We start from the raw sequence: 17,161 nt of genomic DNA on the forward strand, positions 1-17,161 counted from the left end.
CTCAACCAATATTTTGGCTTGGCACAGGTTTAACACACTCTTAACATTACAAGAGGAAGAAGGATGCCTCAGTAACTAAGGTTGTTAAGGTTAACTAAAAACTAAGATTCTCAATATAATCTGACACTGGGGCCATCAGATGAATAACATGAATATTATTGATGCTGACTACCACCCCTGGAGTCGTGAGTACGAATCCAGGGCATGCTGAGTGACTCCAGCCAGGTCTCCTAAGCAACCAAATTGGTCCGGTTGCTAGGGAGGGTAGAGTCACATGGGGTAACCTCCTCGTGGTCGCAATGAAGTGGTTCTCGTTCTCAATGGGGTGCGTGGTAAGTTGTGCATGGATCGCGGAGGGTAGCCTGAGCCTCCACATGCGGAGTCTCCGCGGTGTCATGCACAACGAGCTACGTGATAAGATGCATGGATTGACGGTCCAAGAATCGGAGGCAACTGAGACTTGTCCTCCGCCACCAGATTGAGGTGAGTAATTGCGCTACCACAAGGACCTACTAAGTAGTGGGCATTGGGCATTCCAAATTGGGAGAAAAGGGGATATATATATATATATATATATATATATATATATATATATATATATATATATATATACATACACTACCGTTCAAAAGTTTAGGGTCACTTACTCATTCTTCATTTTATTTTATTTTTTTCACATTTTAGAATAATAGTAAAGTCATCACAACTATGGAATAATAAAAATGGAAATATGGGAATTATGTTGTGACTAAAAATAAATAAATCAAAACTGTGTTATATTTTAGCATCTTCAAAGTGGCCACACTTTGCCTAGATTTTCTCAACCAACTTCTTGAGGTATCACCCTGGGATGCTTTTTAAACAGTATTGAAGGAGTTCCCATCTATATGCTGGGCACTTAGTGGCTGCTTTTCTTAATTATTCGGTCCAAGGCATCCATTTCAAAAACGTTTTTTTTTTTTTTTTAAATAAAAGTTTAGTTTTTTCATTAAATAAATTAATATGTTGTCACAATTATATGCCTTCAGATCAAAAGGTTTTTAAGCTCATGAGAAACATTTCAGGCAAGTGACCCCAAACTTTTGAACGGTAGTGTGTGTGTGTGTATATATATATATATATATATATATATATATATATATATATATATATATATATATATATATATATAATCTGACACTGACATGAATTTTTAATTTATGCACCCAATACACTAAGGCCACATTCACACTAATCCGATTTAGTTTGAAAACTCCTTATGTCATCGTTTTTTAAAGGATGCAGTTATGGAGAGGGTATTTTGAAAGGAGAAAAATGTTGTTTCATTGTGGATGAGCGGTGTAAACATAGCAATATCAATGCATTTTCAAAATTAAAGGAATTGGTGTGGACGTGGCCTAAATCCCCCTGCCATAGCATCAGTACAACTGGCACACACTTTGTGCTTAGTACATAAATCTGGCACTGAAACGTTTCACGGATCTTGATGTCAGCATAGTTCATTAGGTGCTATTAGTGCTCGACATCATCACCTGAACATTCAACTGCAACATCTCAAATTCAGATAAATACACAGTGCCACATATTTTGGCCATCCTATACTACGAGGCTAAATAGATTTATGGCTCTTGCTTTACAATGTAGCATCTTGGCTGTATGGCTAAACAATCTCATTGCACTTGTTCAGAGAAGAAGAGGAATGTCATTGTTGAAGGCTGTGGGTTAAATGATGATATGGGTTACTCAGCTGTCAGTCCAATGGGACCCAACACTGCTCAGGCCTGTTTGGTACTGATAGGTTGGTTCTCGGGTTGAAGTAGGGCTATGGGCTGGATAGGCAATGAAATCCCTTTGTGAATGCAATGGTGACCCAGCTTTCCTATTATACGGGGAGAAATGTGCAGCTCTGTCACGGCAGGTAAAGCCAGAGGAGGAGGATGATGATGAAGATGGTGTGTGTGGAAGTGCACACTGTGTGGTGAAAGTGACTAGGTCAGGATGTGGTGCCGGATGTGAACGCTGCATGGATGGAGAGTGGTGAGGAACCACAGAGGCAGCAGTGGCTGTGCTATTGAAGTGGGCCGTGAAGGGTTGGTATGGCATTGCCTCCATAGTCTGCATGCCATAACGTGGGTATGGTTGCACTGATGCCCACATATTGCAGTTCAGTGAGGGTGCTTGTAGGTCATCTGTACACACTGTGCCCCCTGCCTCTCCCTCAGTTCCTCCATACATGCATGCCTCTCTAGAACCCAAAGCTTCACTGCAGTATGGATGGGACAGCAGGGGTGGTTCATAGGATGGAGGAGAGCGGAAATAATGCTCCTCTGAAACTGCAGAGGCTGTTGTGGCCAGATAGGGACGTTTGCATCCTAGCTCCAAGTGCTTTGTGTTATCTAAAAGACAAGAACATCTCTGGGTGAACAACAAAATTTGGAAATACATACCATTTTTAAAAATTCACTTCAAAAACTAAAAGAATTAATAAATAATTAAGCAAATCTCTTTGCTTTAAGATGAACAAAAAGTGATTGATAAAAGGTGTTTGCCACAACCCTGTACCTCTGTGCTTGAAGCAATGGTAAATAAGGCTGGATTCCCGACTAGAAGGGAAGGAGTTCGAAAGAGCTTCTTGTGAATCAGAGTTTGGCAGGGGGACGCCACTGTCATATTGATAGTGAGAAACAACCTGTGGGTGGCTACTCAGAACACCTGCACCCAGTTTTCCTGACAGATGGCCGTGTGATGAGATAAGCCGCTGTCGAACCATGTTCTTAGAAATCACAGGGTAGTCTTTCCTAGGAAAAGGGACACTTGATCAGTAATGTACTGTATCTATTTTGCGCATTATGCAGCATATTTTAAATAAAAATCTTACCCTTGAAGTCTGGACACACGCAAATCACCCTCGTCGCTGCCACGGAAACCTTTGGCAAAAGGATTGTTCTCAATTTTTAACTGGGTGATCTGTAAAGAAAGAAACAAATTAAAATTTGTGTAGTGTTTAGAAAAATATTGCAGGTGCATTGAATTGTGTGTCACTATATGATAAGGGTTCTCTTTGTACCTCATGGTTCTGATAGGATGTAACCGAGATGAAAGCTGTCTCATGGAAGACATGTGTGCAGTAGGCAGTGTTCTTAGAGCCAAAGGCATTGTTTTCATCAGCTTTCACTATGTGTAATCTGGGCTGATATTTGTGCATAGAGTTCAAGATGATCTGTAAAGAAAAATGCAAGCCTATGTTAGAACAGAATTTCTCCATTATTTTGTGTATATAAATATACACACATTTGCAAATGCAAAGTTTCTTTACAGTATATTAACTCACCATATGTGAGGATCAATAAATATGTTGCATGCAAGCAATCCAATTTGATTTTTTTGTGTATATGTGTTTGATAGTAGTGTTCTAGCACCAGTCTGCTCAGTGCATCCATGTTTTCAGTGTTCAGTGAAGCATTTAGTTAGGGTCATCCTCAACACAGTTCTGTCAGTGCCAATGAGCATCAAGGCCTTTCCTTTTGTTATGCCGACTCTCAGACAGAGAGTAAGGCAGCTCTCTTCGTTGCTGCACTCAGAACCACTAGTGCACAGAGTGCAACCCCAGGTCAATCTCCCCTTCCCCCAGGTCAACCCCCCCCCCCTGCACACAGATAGACGGTAGCCCCAGCCAAATCAATGGTTTCAGCGCTTTGTTGGTTGAGTGCAGACACATGTGACCTTTGCCTGGTTGGCTGGCTGGCATCTTGAGGTAATACCATGTGATCTGCATTGGTGGTTCAGATGCAGGGATGTCTGCTGTCCAAGTGTATTAATCAAGCACTTTTGTCTGATCAATGAAAACTGCAAGGTTGTCCTGTGCCTTTCATCTTCCTCTTTTCTTTTAATCCAAGATCTATATTTGGAGGTAGAAGTTGTCATGTGGCCGTAAAGTTAGATGGTAATGCATTGAAAAAATGTTGTGCATTCAGTCTACAGAGAGCTTGCAAATATCTTTGGGTGTTGGGTGGCATGCAACATAATCACACGGGAAGTCGGCATGCTGTTTCCGAAGGTTCCGGTACCCTAGGATCAGCAACAGTATGCCGACTCACTGACATGCCCTATCTCCCATCGGACATATTTGGAACGGCTCAACAACAATTACTTTCGTGGCTCATGGCACGACTGGTAGCGTGTTGCATCAGTTGCATGGGAGACCACAGTTCAATCCCCATTCAAACGAGGAAGTAATCACGTTTGTATATACAATACGAGCATGATAAGGAGGTTGTATTTTTATCCCTAACATTGCATTTTGTCTCTACTAATGGTTAGGGTTAGATTTGGGCTTTGGTTGGGGGGTAGATTAATAAAATAAGCATTTACCTCACTGTTTTACACCTTGTTCAGCTGAAAACAATTATTTTTACAACTGGCTTCTGGCGACCTCTCCTGGATATTAATGGGTGTCACACTAGTTTATATGCTCTGAAAAACTTACCGCTTTAGCCTCTGGAGGCAGTGTTTTCAAATTCGGTCAACGTATACCGATTTCGGCTAAAGACACACTTGCCGAATGGGCTGGTGTCTGTGCAGACAGTGGCTTAGTAAGGGAAATCAAAGCATGGCGGAGAGGAAACAGCATTAAATCACTCCCACTCCCAAACTCTGAAGAATAACTGTACAGCAGAATTTGCGTATAGATCAGTACACAGAAACAATGGCATCTAAATTTGGTCATGTTGTACAATTGACAGATACATTTTGCTGTTTGATCCATTGATGTCTTTGATTTACATTGGTGTGTAATGCAGGACTTTAGTGTATATATTGACTGTGACTTGTGTGGTAAGAACTAGCCTGGCTGTGGTGCCAGTCTGTATTGGGTCTCTTGGCTAGCCGCAGTGTCCCTGCTGGTGTGGGCGTCAGTAGAGCTTAGCAACCTCATGCCGGGCTCATTACTCGCCCTTATCACTTCCTAGGCATTCAACTAATCCTGACAGGCCAACTTTGTGCTGTTCTGACAGGTTATGAACCTAATGAGCTTGCTTCTGATGTGATTGTCTAAGACAAGCTAGGTCCACTGGGTCCTTCTGGGCAGTGCTGCCATGGTCAGACTCCTCACCTCTGCTCCACTGTTTCTCTTCTCTACTCTCTTCAGATGACTCGGCTCTCACGTGAGGTGTATTTGTTCTGCTCTCCAATTGTCTATCCATGTAAAGTAGATTTTTCTATGGTAAGTGCACTAAAACTGTTCTTCACTGGGTGTGTGTCTGATTAAAAAGATAAATTTCCATTCACCATATCTGCCATTCACTAGCATAGTCCCCCTTCTGTGGATTTTGGAGTACCATAGTCGAGAGTCTTACCATGATATCATGGCACAAACAAACTTATAAAGAACAAAGAGGCTTTTTTGTGTTCTTAATCAACAAATAAACATTATGTTCATTGGGAAGAATTTAGCATAATGTATAAATTCATGCAAAAGTTGTTACCCCACTTAGTCTGTTTTGAAAATCTCTTTTTCTCACACTATCCTCTTCCTTTCATAAGCTCATATCAAGTGAACTTTTTATTAAAAGTCCAAATTTTGTACATTTAATGATTGAAACCATTTTTTTCCATTTGTAGAAAAAAGGTTTATTAAAAGCCACTCACATGCCCAAATGGATCAAGGTGGTTGTTTGTGAGCTTTAGCTTTTGAAAGGAGACCAGCTGTCTCATCCAGTGGGCCCCTGTTGCGGGAGAATCTGGGTGGACGTAGAGTCTTCCAGGCATGGCGGGCTCTGCTTTTCCTGCCACCATCCTATTAAAAAGAACGAGAGACCAATATAACAGTGTGCTGCCAACACGAAAGAGCATTAGCAATACTTGAAGACCTGCAGCAAACAGTGAGTGATTTGGTGTGGATTGGATTGTGGTGGTTAAGGCTCAGGACTAGTAACCAGAAGTTTGCTGGTTCAGTCCCCACAGGTAGTCAGCTATGAGACATCACCACTGTGCCCCTGAGCAAGGCACGTAACTGCAGATTGTTCTATGGCAATATTGTTGCGGAGACAAATTCAGTTGTCCCTGGTCATATGGTGTTAAACAAAGATTCTGTTCTAGCACTACATAACTATCTGACACCTCTTGACAGCATGCCATGGCCATACTGCTTTTAAAAGAAAGCTTTTTTCAGTGTCACACAAATACTATAGATTATAGCAGCAGTCTAGGGAAAGGCTTGCTTTATGCAGAACATCTGTACATTTAATGACAGATTCAGAGTGGTTATGTCCATGGCAGTATAGGAGTAATTCCCAATGACTTGTGATGACTGCTTTGACCATAACATCACTGCTAATTGTGTGCCTTAGAGGTGTCGCTGAGGATCTCCAGAACCAATGCTGGCAAATGCTGAATTTGCAGCCCATACCAGATTTTGACAAATGGACATCAAATACTGGTTCTCTTGACAAAACATGCAATTTATTGAGATTTGTGTGGTATAGTTATTTATTTATTTTTTCATTGTTTTGTTTTTTCCATGCTGGAAATAAGTAGATTTGATTTATTTGTAGTGCCAATTGCTGCATAGTTGCATGGTTGGATATTGTCGATATCTAGTGGCATTGCCAAAGATACAGGGTCACAAAGAGGACAATATGCATCACCCAGCTGTTTTAAGCCCATTGGTTTTGACAGACTGCCTGCTGTGACCTACAGTAATTAACTGTGTGCTAATGACAATCTACAGCCAGAGCTAGCAGTGTATGGATAAACTGCAAAGATGTATATATCAAATTGTTGGCTAACAAATATGTAAGTAAAGTGTGTTTTCTTCCATGGAAAATAAATGCAATAAAACTGTTTTTATTGGATGAACTATTTGAACTTTATTTTTTAAAGATTTGATGTGCTCTATTAACTAAATATTCAATATCGCAAAGTATCTCAGGAAGAACTTTTAATGATAATATTGACTGTACTAGATTATTTATAAATCAATAATTAATTACAATTATTGCTGTTAGTAATGATTCTAATTATCAAATATATATATATATATATATATATATATATATATATATATATATATATATATATAGTTAACCGAAAAGTGTAACTACTGTACAGCATCTGTCCACTCAAGGCATGCATTGCCTCACAACAGCAAAGGCAGCGGAGTATAAACATTATAATTTTTGTCCTTTTGCAATGCAATCTTGTTTATAAAGTTAGAGGGTGCCTCAACAGAACAGTTACAGTTAGATGTGATCCAGTCACTGTCAACCCATGGTCAAGTATCCATAAGCAACTTTCCAGAATGTGGCCATTATGATTATTTTGAAATTAAAATGGTTAATGGAAGATAGTTTAATGCAAAGCACATCCTACAGTATTTCAGAGCAAAGTGTCATGATGTGCCAAAGCGTGAAGTGAGGGAAGGACCCAAATGCAGGAGGCAAGTGTAATGGGCTTTATTTAAAAAATAAAGAATATAAACAAAACCTCACAAGGGAGGGAAACTGAAAATGCAAAAACAAAACCAACAAGAAAGAAAACTAAAACAAAAACTCTCACAGGGGAGAACAAACAGAGCCCCAAAAAAAAAAAAAAAAAAAAATGACTGCAGACAGGACTGAACAGGAACCAATTGACACAAAAACAATCTGGCACAAGACTGAACACAAGAGGGGTTTAAAAAGGAAAAAGGAGATAGGAGACAGGTGCCGCTGATCTATTAACGAGCAGCACAAACCATGGCAACGCAGATTGCACTGCTGAGCTGCACCTGTGGGAGACATGAGGAGAAAGAAAACACAAGCACATGTACAAACATAACCACTGGGCGGAGGAGACTGTCATGATCCCACCACAACAAGAATAAACTAAGACTAAAGTAGCAAGATCATGACACAAAGAGAGATCTGTTCTACATTATTGTGCATTCGTACTTTGGCAATCAATAGCAAGAGAAATTTAAAGAGAGAAATCTGTCTTGGACCTGAAAATGAATGACCGCCCAAGTGTGGAAACTTTAAAGATGGAAAAGGGACATTAAACTCACCACTTGTTGTCACAGAACTTGTAACGATGGTCATCAGCTGGAACAATGTCAGTTAAAAGGATGTATTTGGTCTTGGGGTTCATCCCTGTGACTTTGACTTTGTAGCTGGGGAACATCCGTCTAAAGAGATTGGAGATGATGTCATCTGGGTTATAAATTGTGCCAGACTATATACTGTACCGATAGAAATTATGACACATATAAAATATATGATGGCCTTCTGTTCTTTGAACCTCAGCTCATAGGTCCCTGAAATTCATTCTATTTGTATGTTCCAACAGAACAAAAGTCTGTTTTATTTACATACAAATATGGACTTGGTTTAAATGCCATTTAGATTGAACTTGAAAACTTGGTGTTAATACGCTTTTGTCCTTACTGAGGTCATTCTCTTTCAATCGCATCTACGCAGGCTTAACTTATTTGTGTCAGGTATCTCAATGCTGTCTTCAATGCTCATTACAGGAAGAGCTTTTTCCTCCAAACGACCTAATGAAAATCGGACTAAGGCCAGGGTGCGTGAGCAACAGCTGAGTGCTGACAGTAAGCATGGATGAGACAGTCTTATCGGCTTTTTCGAGGGTTTTAACAGACCTTAAGTGCAAGAGAATCACGGGAAGTGTTTGTTTTGGGAGGATGAGTACACGATTAGTGATCCAATAACAGCTTAACCTGTTTTTAGGACAGATTAGTTGTTTAAGAAGCACAAAAGTTCCCTTAAATCTCAAAGGCTGAGTGCTCCAATATCCCCAGACAACCCTCTGCAAAGCATCACACAGAAATGGCTCAGCTGAAAGTAATGTATACTATAAAAAGCTACACTTCAAAAATTCATTAAATCTAAAGCATAAAATGTAACTGTTATCCTCTGCATCCCCATATATGGAATCATGATCCGTACCTGGTCCTGATTTGCTTTTGGGCAGATATATATTGTAGGGATTGACTCTGTTTTGAAAGGGCAGCTCTGTAAAATGTGGGAACTCCATTTTGCTCAGATACAAGAGAAGCCGGGATGACAGACAGAATATGCTAAAATTGCAGACACTGTCATAAAACACATCAATGAAGCTGCCTTAAGTGACCTCTTCACAAGAAAAAAAAAAAAAAAAAAAACCCTCTCTTTTTCATCTCATCTGCAAAAAGATATATAAACTCTTGAGTGCTTTTTTAAAAGCCAGACCTTTAAACAGCAAACTGCTAAACAGTCCTGCAACCCAGTCTGTCATTGTCATTTTTGTGGTTATCAACATTATACAACAAATGTGATCAATTTAGCTTAACTTGTATTGAACCTGGAATATTCCTTTAAGAGTTAAATATATTAAATGAAAAGGTTTTAGCTTGTTCTTACAAGAATGTTGTACAAATGTACAAAATATGCATATATAAACAATACATTATTTTATTATGTATAATAAAAATTTGAAAAAAGTTAGAAAAAAATAACAATGTTTACAGTGCTAATAGTGAGAATGTAACAAATCGTACTATTACATACACAAAACTCAATCACACATAAGGGATGCTCTTTCCATTTAGTATGCTACGCTTTGACATAATTGCTGCCACAGTAGATCACGTGGCATTTCTAATGAGGCCTTACAGTGGCTGTGTGAAAGTATTTTGTTGCTCTAGTCACGTTGTAGCACTGTATTTCTTATTGCTTAACAGCTGTTGTGTTAAGTTTGTCAATATCATGTCGGTATCATGAGAGTCAAATTTATTTCAGATGAATAAGTTTAGTTTTCTTAGTTATTTTATTAAAAGCACAGTGTGTTTTTGGGAGGTGATTTGGACCTATGCTTCAATGTATATGTGTGAGGAAGACAGTGAGAAATGGAGAGTTTGAGAGTGTATCATATCAGTGTCAACATGCGCATAATGCCAGCTGTTTCTTTTAGTGCTTTTGCGCGCCTGCTCTATCAGTGTTTCATGCTATTTGTTGAAGACGGCAGCAGTGCTTAGATCAAAAGGCACTGGATGATGAAGCAAGAGGGGTCCTTTAGGGCCTGGGAGATGCTATCGAACCGGGCACCCTGCTTCTCTCATCAGCCCCGCTGATGCTCATTCTGACGGGCTGTGTACAACTAACACCAGCCGGATTCTTTCAATAGTCATGCTTAGGACTGGGCTACAGACACGTATGCACATTAACAAGCCACTCATGTCGGCTCTACTGGAGTTGTAGCAGAGTTCAGCTATTTGGAATGTCCCGCACTATCACATTTTCTTTAGCACGCACAGATGCACCACAGCTCTGTATGACCCACTTTTCTGCATAGCTAGTAGTGCTAGTCGCGTGGCTGCACAATTGTTTTACATTCTTTAAAGTAAGCTAAAGTGTAATTTTGTATCTTAATTTTTTTTTTAAACCCACTGTAGTCTTCATGTCTAAATGGAAATGGTTTAAAATGAAATTATCCTAATTTCTTTGGAGTTTCACCTTTGGTGGAATTCATATAAACAAAATACTATTATAAGCAATTTTTGTTACTATGAATTTTGTAGTGATTAATTTTATTTAAGAGTGTATCATTCACTTAAAACCTATACTGTCGAAAAGCATATACCGTGCAGAAATAGCTCAAGCCTGCTATGTAGCACGATGAGAATCATTGCATGAAATTGGCCTCAATTTTGTGTAATGGGAGACAGTGTGGAGAAAACCTGCCGAGTTTTCTCAAGATTTACAGTTCAGTGAATGGCTGCCTAATGTCCTACAAGTCATATCCCCCCCCCAAAATAAAATAAAACAGTGAAAAGCTCTTCCTGCTTCATGGTTCGATTGACATATTGAGCATCTTTAACAGAGCCTGGCGTTCATTATACACTAAAGTATGTAAAATGAAATGAGCCCATCTGTTGTTGAAGTTGCATGGAAATACAGGTTCTTATTCTTTGTGCAGCTGTGTGACTGAACACTGCCTTGGCTCTTCAAAGGGTTTAAGGATTCTTAGAGCACTTTATCAGTTGGACAGGGGGAAGCCCATCCCTCACAATCTTACAGCATTAAAGAAAAATTGTGGTGACCTTTTGCATTTTCCACAGAGAAGCCCTGAGAAACGACTGGCTAAGACTGGCAGAGAGCATTGACTTATTCTCTGCTTAATATCTAGGGTCCTGCTCTTAATCCATAGGTCACATTAAATCTAACACAGGGCAGCCGTGTTTTTGGTTTTCAATTAGATATTTGTAGGCACAGGAATTCAGACTTGCATTAACTTGGCAGCATAATATTTTATAAACATTCCATTAAAACGATTTGAACCTCAGCATATCATGTGACTCTTGGTAAAACATAAAATATTTTTGTTACCCTGTTGCTTTACCACTTTCTCCACATCTAAAATCTCAGAACATAGGTGAATAGAAATGATGCTATGTTCTCACCTGCCTGCTTTGGTGATGATCATCTCAGTTCCGGCCTTGTGGAACTTTTTCCATAATTCCCTGTCATGAAGAATCACTTTGATGTTTTCAATGTTCTGAAGGTACACATACAAAAAAAAAAAAAAAAAAGAATGAAAGGAGTGTCAATTAAAACCCCTGAAGTTAAGCTTTTGACTAATGCTTCTTTTTATTAGATTTTATTATGATTAATTTTATTTTAAGTGGTTTTTATTAAAATGTGCCTTCGTCTTTTATGATTAAAGCTCTTGCATTTTCATGCAATGTGTTATTTCAAAAATGAGAATAGGAAAATTAAATTATCTCATCATTTTAAGGAACAAACAGCAAAGTGTAACCTTTACATCCTCCTCTGTTATGTTACATTGCATCTTTTAAGTAAATGTGAAGACCTACAATGTAAAACACACCAGGAGGGATAAAACAGATGCAACTGACTAGCTACCTGGTCAGGCTCATTGTTCTGGGGAATGCTGGGAGTTGTAGGCAGGCCCAAATGTGAGGAATCACTGGTAAGCTCAGGACACGCACTGGACTGGGCCACGGTCATGCCTTCATCAGCCACCACTAAGGCCTTCTCCTGTAGCATTTCTGTAAAATTAGCCACAAAAAAAAAAACAAAAAAAAAAATTTAATTGGGCTCCACAATGTCTTGGGAGAAAGAAAACAGAATACCCATGCATTCACTTATTTTAAGATGGAAAATAATTGTTTCTCTTGTTTGATTAAATAGCCCATCAAAAATGTTATTCTAAGGAAAAACAAATTGCAACAATTATTGTAATGTTACAATTTTAGCAAAAGCTAAAAAAGGACATGATATATGAATAATGAAACTACCACAGATGCTTTTATTACTCTTTGTTCTCTCATGGTCTGCTGTAATTGATTATATACACACAGACAAGACATGGGATGCAGAATATGAGAAATAACGCTACATTAACATTTACATTTTGTGAGGCAAAGTCTGTCCTCATAACATGACCTTGCCTATTAATTTTAGGCAACAGATCGAGATCCGTTTGTTCTAAAGTATTGCCAGATTAAATATTTACGCTTTCAGCATTTAGGCACCTCAATTTTATGGAAGGGTGCTAAACACTGCTGATTCCATTAAGGGAGGTCACAAACTTAGCTCGCTCTCACGCCCCTTCTCAGCTCATGCTCAGACATCACACAAAAAGTTTGTCTCACAGTGAGGATATTTCTGTACTGCAGCACACTGCCTCCATAATGCTGCCTATCTACACGGCAGACACCAAACTGCTCTCATGGTGAAAGCCAATCCCCTCCGACCCACTCCTAATCTCACACATGTAAACAATGTGAGTGTGAACCCTTTAGATAAAAGGAGAAGAGTGGGATTCAGTGTAAACTTGGGCAGACATGTGCCAAAGCTAATAAAGATAAAGTCTGACAGGCACCATGAGGCTACAGCAAATCAGCTCTGGGCCTCATTTCCCAGAAGCATCGTAAGCCTAAGTAGATCGTAGAATCCATTTTACGATTCATCTTAGTTTTCAGCCCGTTTCCCAAAAGCATCGTAATTTAAATAGTACTTGAAAATGCTCGTAGATTAACGGGTGCTCTGGAGTACTTGTACAGCGTTAAGAACATCGTAAGCACACAAATTTATGCAGACATCTACAGGAAAAACGCGAAATTACACTTGTTACAATTTAAACACCTATAGTTATACTTTATGCTAATTTAATATCAGTATAGCCTACATACGTTTTATTTTATTTATTTTTTAACTGAAAGAGCTAATAATAATAATTTTAAGGCATAAAATGGTTAGCCAATATTGGATGAACAGATAAATTAATAAGTAAACAAATAAAAGTTATTTGTTATTATAGCTAAGTTATAATAACCGCCCCCCCCCCCCCCCCCCCCCCACAAGATGCCACTCTGGGCAACTGCCCATGTTGCCCATGCCTAAATCCGCCACTGCAGCTCCAATAAAGGTGAACCTCATTATGTTCAAGTAATGCTTGTCATTAGCAGGACCCTTGCAACACACTCTCACAGTGAAATCCTCAGGATTCGTACGACTTTTCTAAATTTGGTTAATTCGTATGATATGGTGCGACTTCACTACTGCCAATGACGTCACTGGACATCGTTTCCATCTAATATGCGACAATTACTTGCTTCTGTCACACACAACAGCTTCCTATCATGTTTACACACTCTACTGAATGGTTAAGTTTAGATAAGTGGTTTGGGTAAGGTCATAATATTTATAAGTATGTCCTTAACGCCTGGTGCACTGATCTCGCGCCTACTTCCACATTAGACATCCGGGAATTTGCATGTGATGAAGTCGTACGAGCTTATGCGTCCAACGTCATACAAATAGCCAACTGGTAAATTATGTAGGACTTTTCGTGAGTTCGGGTTGACCATACACAAGGCCTCCGCTGTCTTCGCTGATCCTGGAAGCTTTAATCTCGACCCACAGAGCAATTTAAAAAAAAAAAATATTAAAATGCATCTGATAAACGAAGCAGTGATTGTGTAAAAGAAATATGCAAAACAAAATGCAATTATGTAGTGAATTAAGTTGTACATTTAAGAAAATATTTTAAAATATTTCCAGCGAGGTAAATTACAAACATTTTTAAAGTTACGCACAAATATAATGAAGTTGCAATGACGAGCAGCACTATGCGGTCACATTTCAGCACTTCACGTTTATGGACAGCGACTCTCTTAAGTAGCACTTAAAGCGCGTCCTTGCTTGTTCATGTTAAGTGCAGTTTGTAAAATCGCTCGTAGAAAACGCTCTTAACCGCTAAGATCAATTGTTATCGGGAAACGCAGCCCTGGACTTTTCCAATCCAAAATGTGCCTTTCACTTAGGCAACACTGTTTAACTAAACCAAGTGAGCGAGAATTCTGTTTACATCTCTGTCACCCCATACATATAATCCATTAAACTATTCCTGGCAGATGCTGCTCTGTGCACACTGGGGTTGGCTGGTTATTTCCAGAGCCAGTTGTCCAAAATGTTGAACCGGGGCCAAATTGTAATATATCCCTTCTTCCAAAAAAAAAAAAAAAAAAAAAAAAAAAAAAACATTAAAAAAATGAATAAATAGAAAAATAAAATAAAAAATTTCAATAAATATTTGAGGATGGACTATATATTGGCCATGTTTTATGGGCAAATTTCACCAGGTTCATAGTAATTCCTTTTGGAAACCTGACTAATCTATTTTGACTGAAAGTCTGAAGCGATTTCATTGCTTGGGAGTCATTCTCCCAGATCTGGTTTTGTTATACAGTTTTGATATATGTTATTATAGCAGCTCAGTATCTTTTGGTCTGCCATTTTGTTCTGGTAGATACAATGTGTTTTACAGAGACCAGGCCGATGGACTCCTACTATGGCCAGACAACAGATTTCCTTCTCACGGGAGCAAAGGTTTACTCAATACTGGATATTTTCAGAGCCACTAGTATGTAGGCCTTGGCTATGACTACATGATTTTAGTCACTGTCATCACGAGGAAGAATGCTGGGATTGTGATAGCCCTGTTCAAGTGTAGCTACTTTAGCTATGGAAATTTAGCTGGTCTTGACAGCTCATCATTTACACAAATGTTTTTTGTAAATTTGAGTTAATTTCCAATTCAGGCGATTCATCTGAATATATCACTGCATTTTTTAATTATTATTATTATTATTATTATTATTATTATTATTATTTAGTTTCGAAATGAAAATGTGAGAAACAAAAAAAAAATGATTGAAGGGAGAAGTTTTATATATATATATATATATATATATATATATATATATATATATATATATATATATATATATATATATATATATATTCTTATATGGCATAATTCTAATTTAGGTGTAGTATAAACTGAATTAATGTGGTAGTTATATTACGAATGAAAGCATTTTGTTTTCGTATATATTTAATTACATAAGTATATATTTAAAGACATAATAGCTTTGATTTAATTAAAACAGCTCTCCAGAAAAAAATAACTGTGAATTTCGTGACGACAAAAAAAAAAAATAAATAAATAAATAAAAATACAGAAAATTCCAGCTAAATTTCTGCAGTTAGTCTAAAAAGTGATTGTGAATATTTCTGTTATTTTGCATTATCTTGCTCTATTTTGTTGTTTTCAGAGAGTATCAAGGTTTTGCACATTGGCTTCTAAACGAAAAAAGAAAGAAAGAAAATGCAGTTATTGCTTTTCGAGCATCGTGCTGTTTCTATCCGAATCAAATAAGATGCTGCTGCAAGGCCTTTGATATGCTTCATCCCTGGCGGCAAAAAGGATGACAATAAAAATAACTGCATTATCAGATTTTATTATCTGTTAACATGTTCTCCCAAAAATCAATTAAAAACTAAATAACTGAGTGCGCACATACATGCCTCTTCTTTTTTTATATGGATCACATCTACACGTCCATACAGAAGACAAAGCCAGAAATTAAACTTAATCAAACTTACGTTTTTCGTTTTGTTTTGTTGAAGACAATAGAATGCATAGTTTTGTCTACAGTAACATGTTAAATGTAATAGGAACCTTAGGTAACGATGTTGTTTAGACACACTTACTAGTCTTATTTGCATTTTCAGACAATCTTCGGATGTTGCTAAAGAGAATTCCATAATCAGAGCTTTATTCATGAAGGACTAACGCCTTCTCGCTGATCAGTTAATTTGATAAGAAGGATAGATACATCAACTGCGTCTAATCGCATTACCGCCCTCCATGCATCTTGAGCACATTTAAGTGAGGTTCAGTCCCAGTACAAGGCTTCAGAGCAGCTGGATATGACCTACTGAACAAATTTGATGTTACCTCATAAAAATATTATGTTCTGAAATCCTCCATATCATTCCAAACCGCAATAATCCGTCCAATGCGAGATTACAGCAGGAAGTTCCGTTCCGGTGGGTCGTTCAGTCCTGTGCACTATAGCTGCTCAGCATCCCCTCTATCTGATAGTGAGCAAGATAGAGCTGTCTCTTCCCCAGGGTCTACTTCTGTTGAAATACCGCTGGTAGCCTTGTAACACCGGAGAGGATTCGTCACAAACGTGAATAGTGGAACTTAGTTCGTGATGTTTTCTTGGAAACACGGACTATCCGCAGAACAGCTTGGTTCCCTAAAAAACTAGGGTGAATAACTTGGCTCATTCACTCCTTCACTCCTTCCCCCCAGTGCCTCATCGCTGACGTTGCTCCCAATAACACCAAACCCGAAACAACCCGATGCGCACAGAGTTGTCAGACTCACGACTCAAAACGAATGGTTCTCTCATGAGGAAAGCGAGTATTAATTGTCCAGCATGACTTGCTCCATCTTCTCCTTATTATGAATAGATTTGACTATGAGTAAATCAGTAACTTCAAATGCAGCTATACTCATGAATACCTCAATGTATTGGGACGCAGAAATAATTACATCACAGCACTCACAAATTGTCCCAAAGCACTAGATGCTGTTTGAGGAGAACACGGTGCTTGTACGGGCAGAAACAGGTTGAACATCAGATAGTCTATATTACATATTCATCTGGTTTTAAATGTCATGAGATTTCTAATTCCAAAGTTCAAAATTGTTTGGCCTAATTTTTCCGTGTATTTGTTCCGCTTAAAAGCAGACACGTTTGAATATGAAATCTGCAGAGCATTTCGTTAAACGTCATAGCATTTCC

The 17,161-nt window shown here is 38.4% G+C and overlaps 1 protein-coding gene across 1 annotated transcript; it reads right to left on the reverse strand.

Moving 5' to 3' along the window:
- Positions 1 to 1,207: 1,207 nt before the first annotated feature.
- On the reverse strand, positions 1,208 to 16,429 carry LOC127430268 (T-box transcription factor TBX4-like). The gene is made up of 9 exons (XM_051679967.1): positions 16,303 to 16,429; positions 11,898 to 12,043; positions 11,435 to 11,529; positions 8,042 to 8,161; positions 5,647 to 5,794; positions 3,068 to 3,220; positions 2,879 to 2,967; positions 2,563 to 2,798; positions 1,208 to 2,396 (listed from the first exon to the last, which is right to left on the reverse strand). Exons 2-9 carry the CDS (start codon positions 12,039 to 12,041, stop codon positions 1,744 to 1,746), a joined length of 1,638 nt encoding a protein of 545 aa, XP_051535927.1. The 5' UTR covers positions 12,042 to 12,043; positions 16,303 to 16,429; the 3' UTR covers positions 1,208 to 1,743.
- Positions 16,430 to 17,161: the final 732 nt, after the last annotated feature.

This window comes from Myxocyprinus asiaticus, chromosome 39 (assembly GCF_019703515.2).
Source record: "Myxocyprinus asiaticus isolate MX2 ecotype Aquarium Trade chromosome 39, UBuf_Myxa_2, whole genome shotgun sequence".
NCBI classification, from domain to species: domain Eukaryota; kingdom Metazoa; phylum Chordata; class Actinopteri; order Cypriniformes; family Catostomidae; genus Myxocyprinus; species Myxocyprinus asiaticus.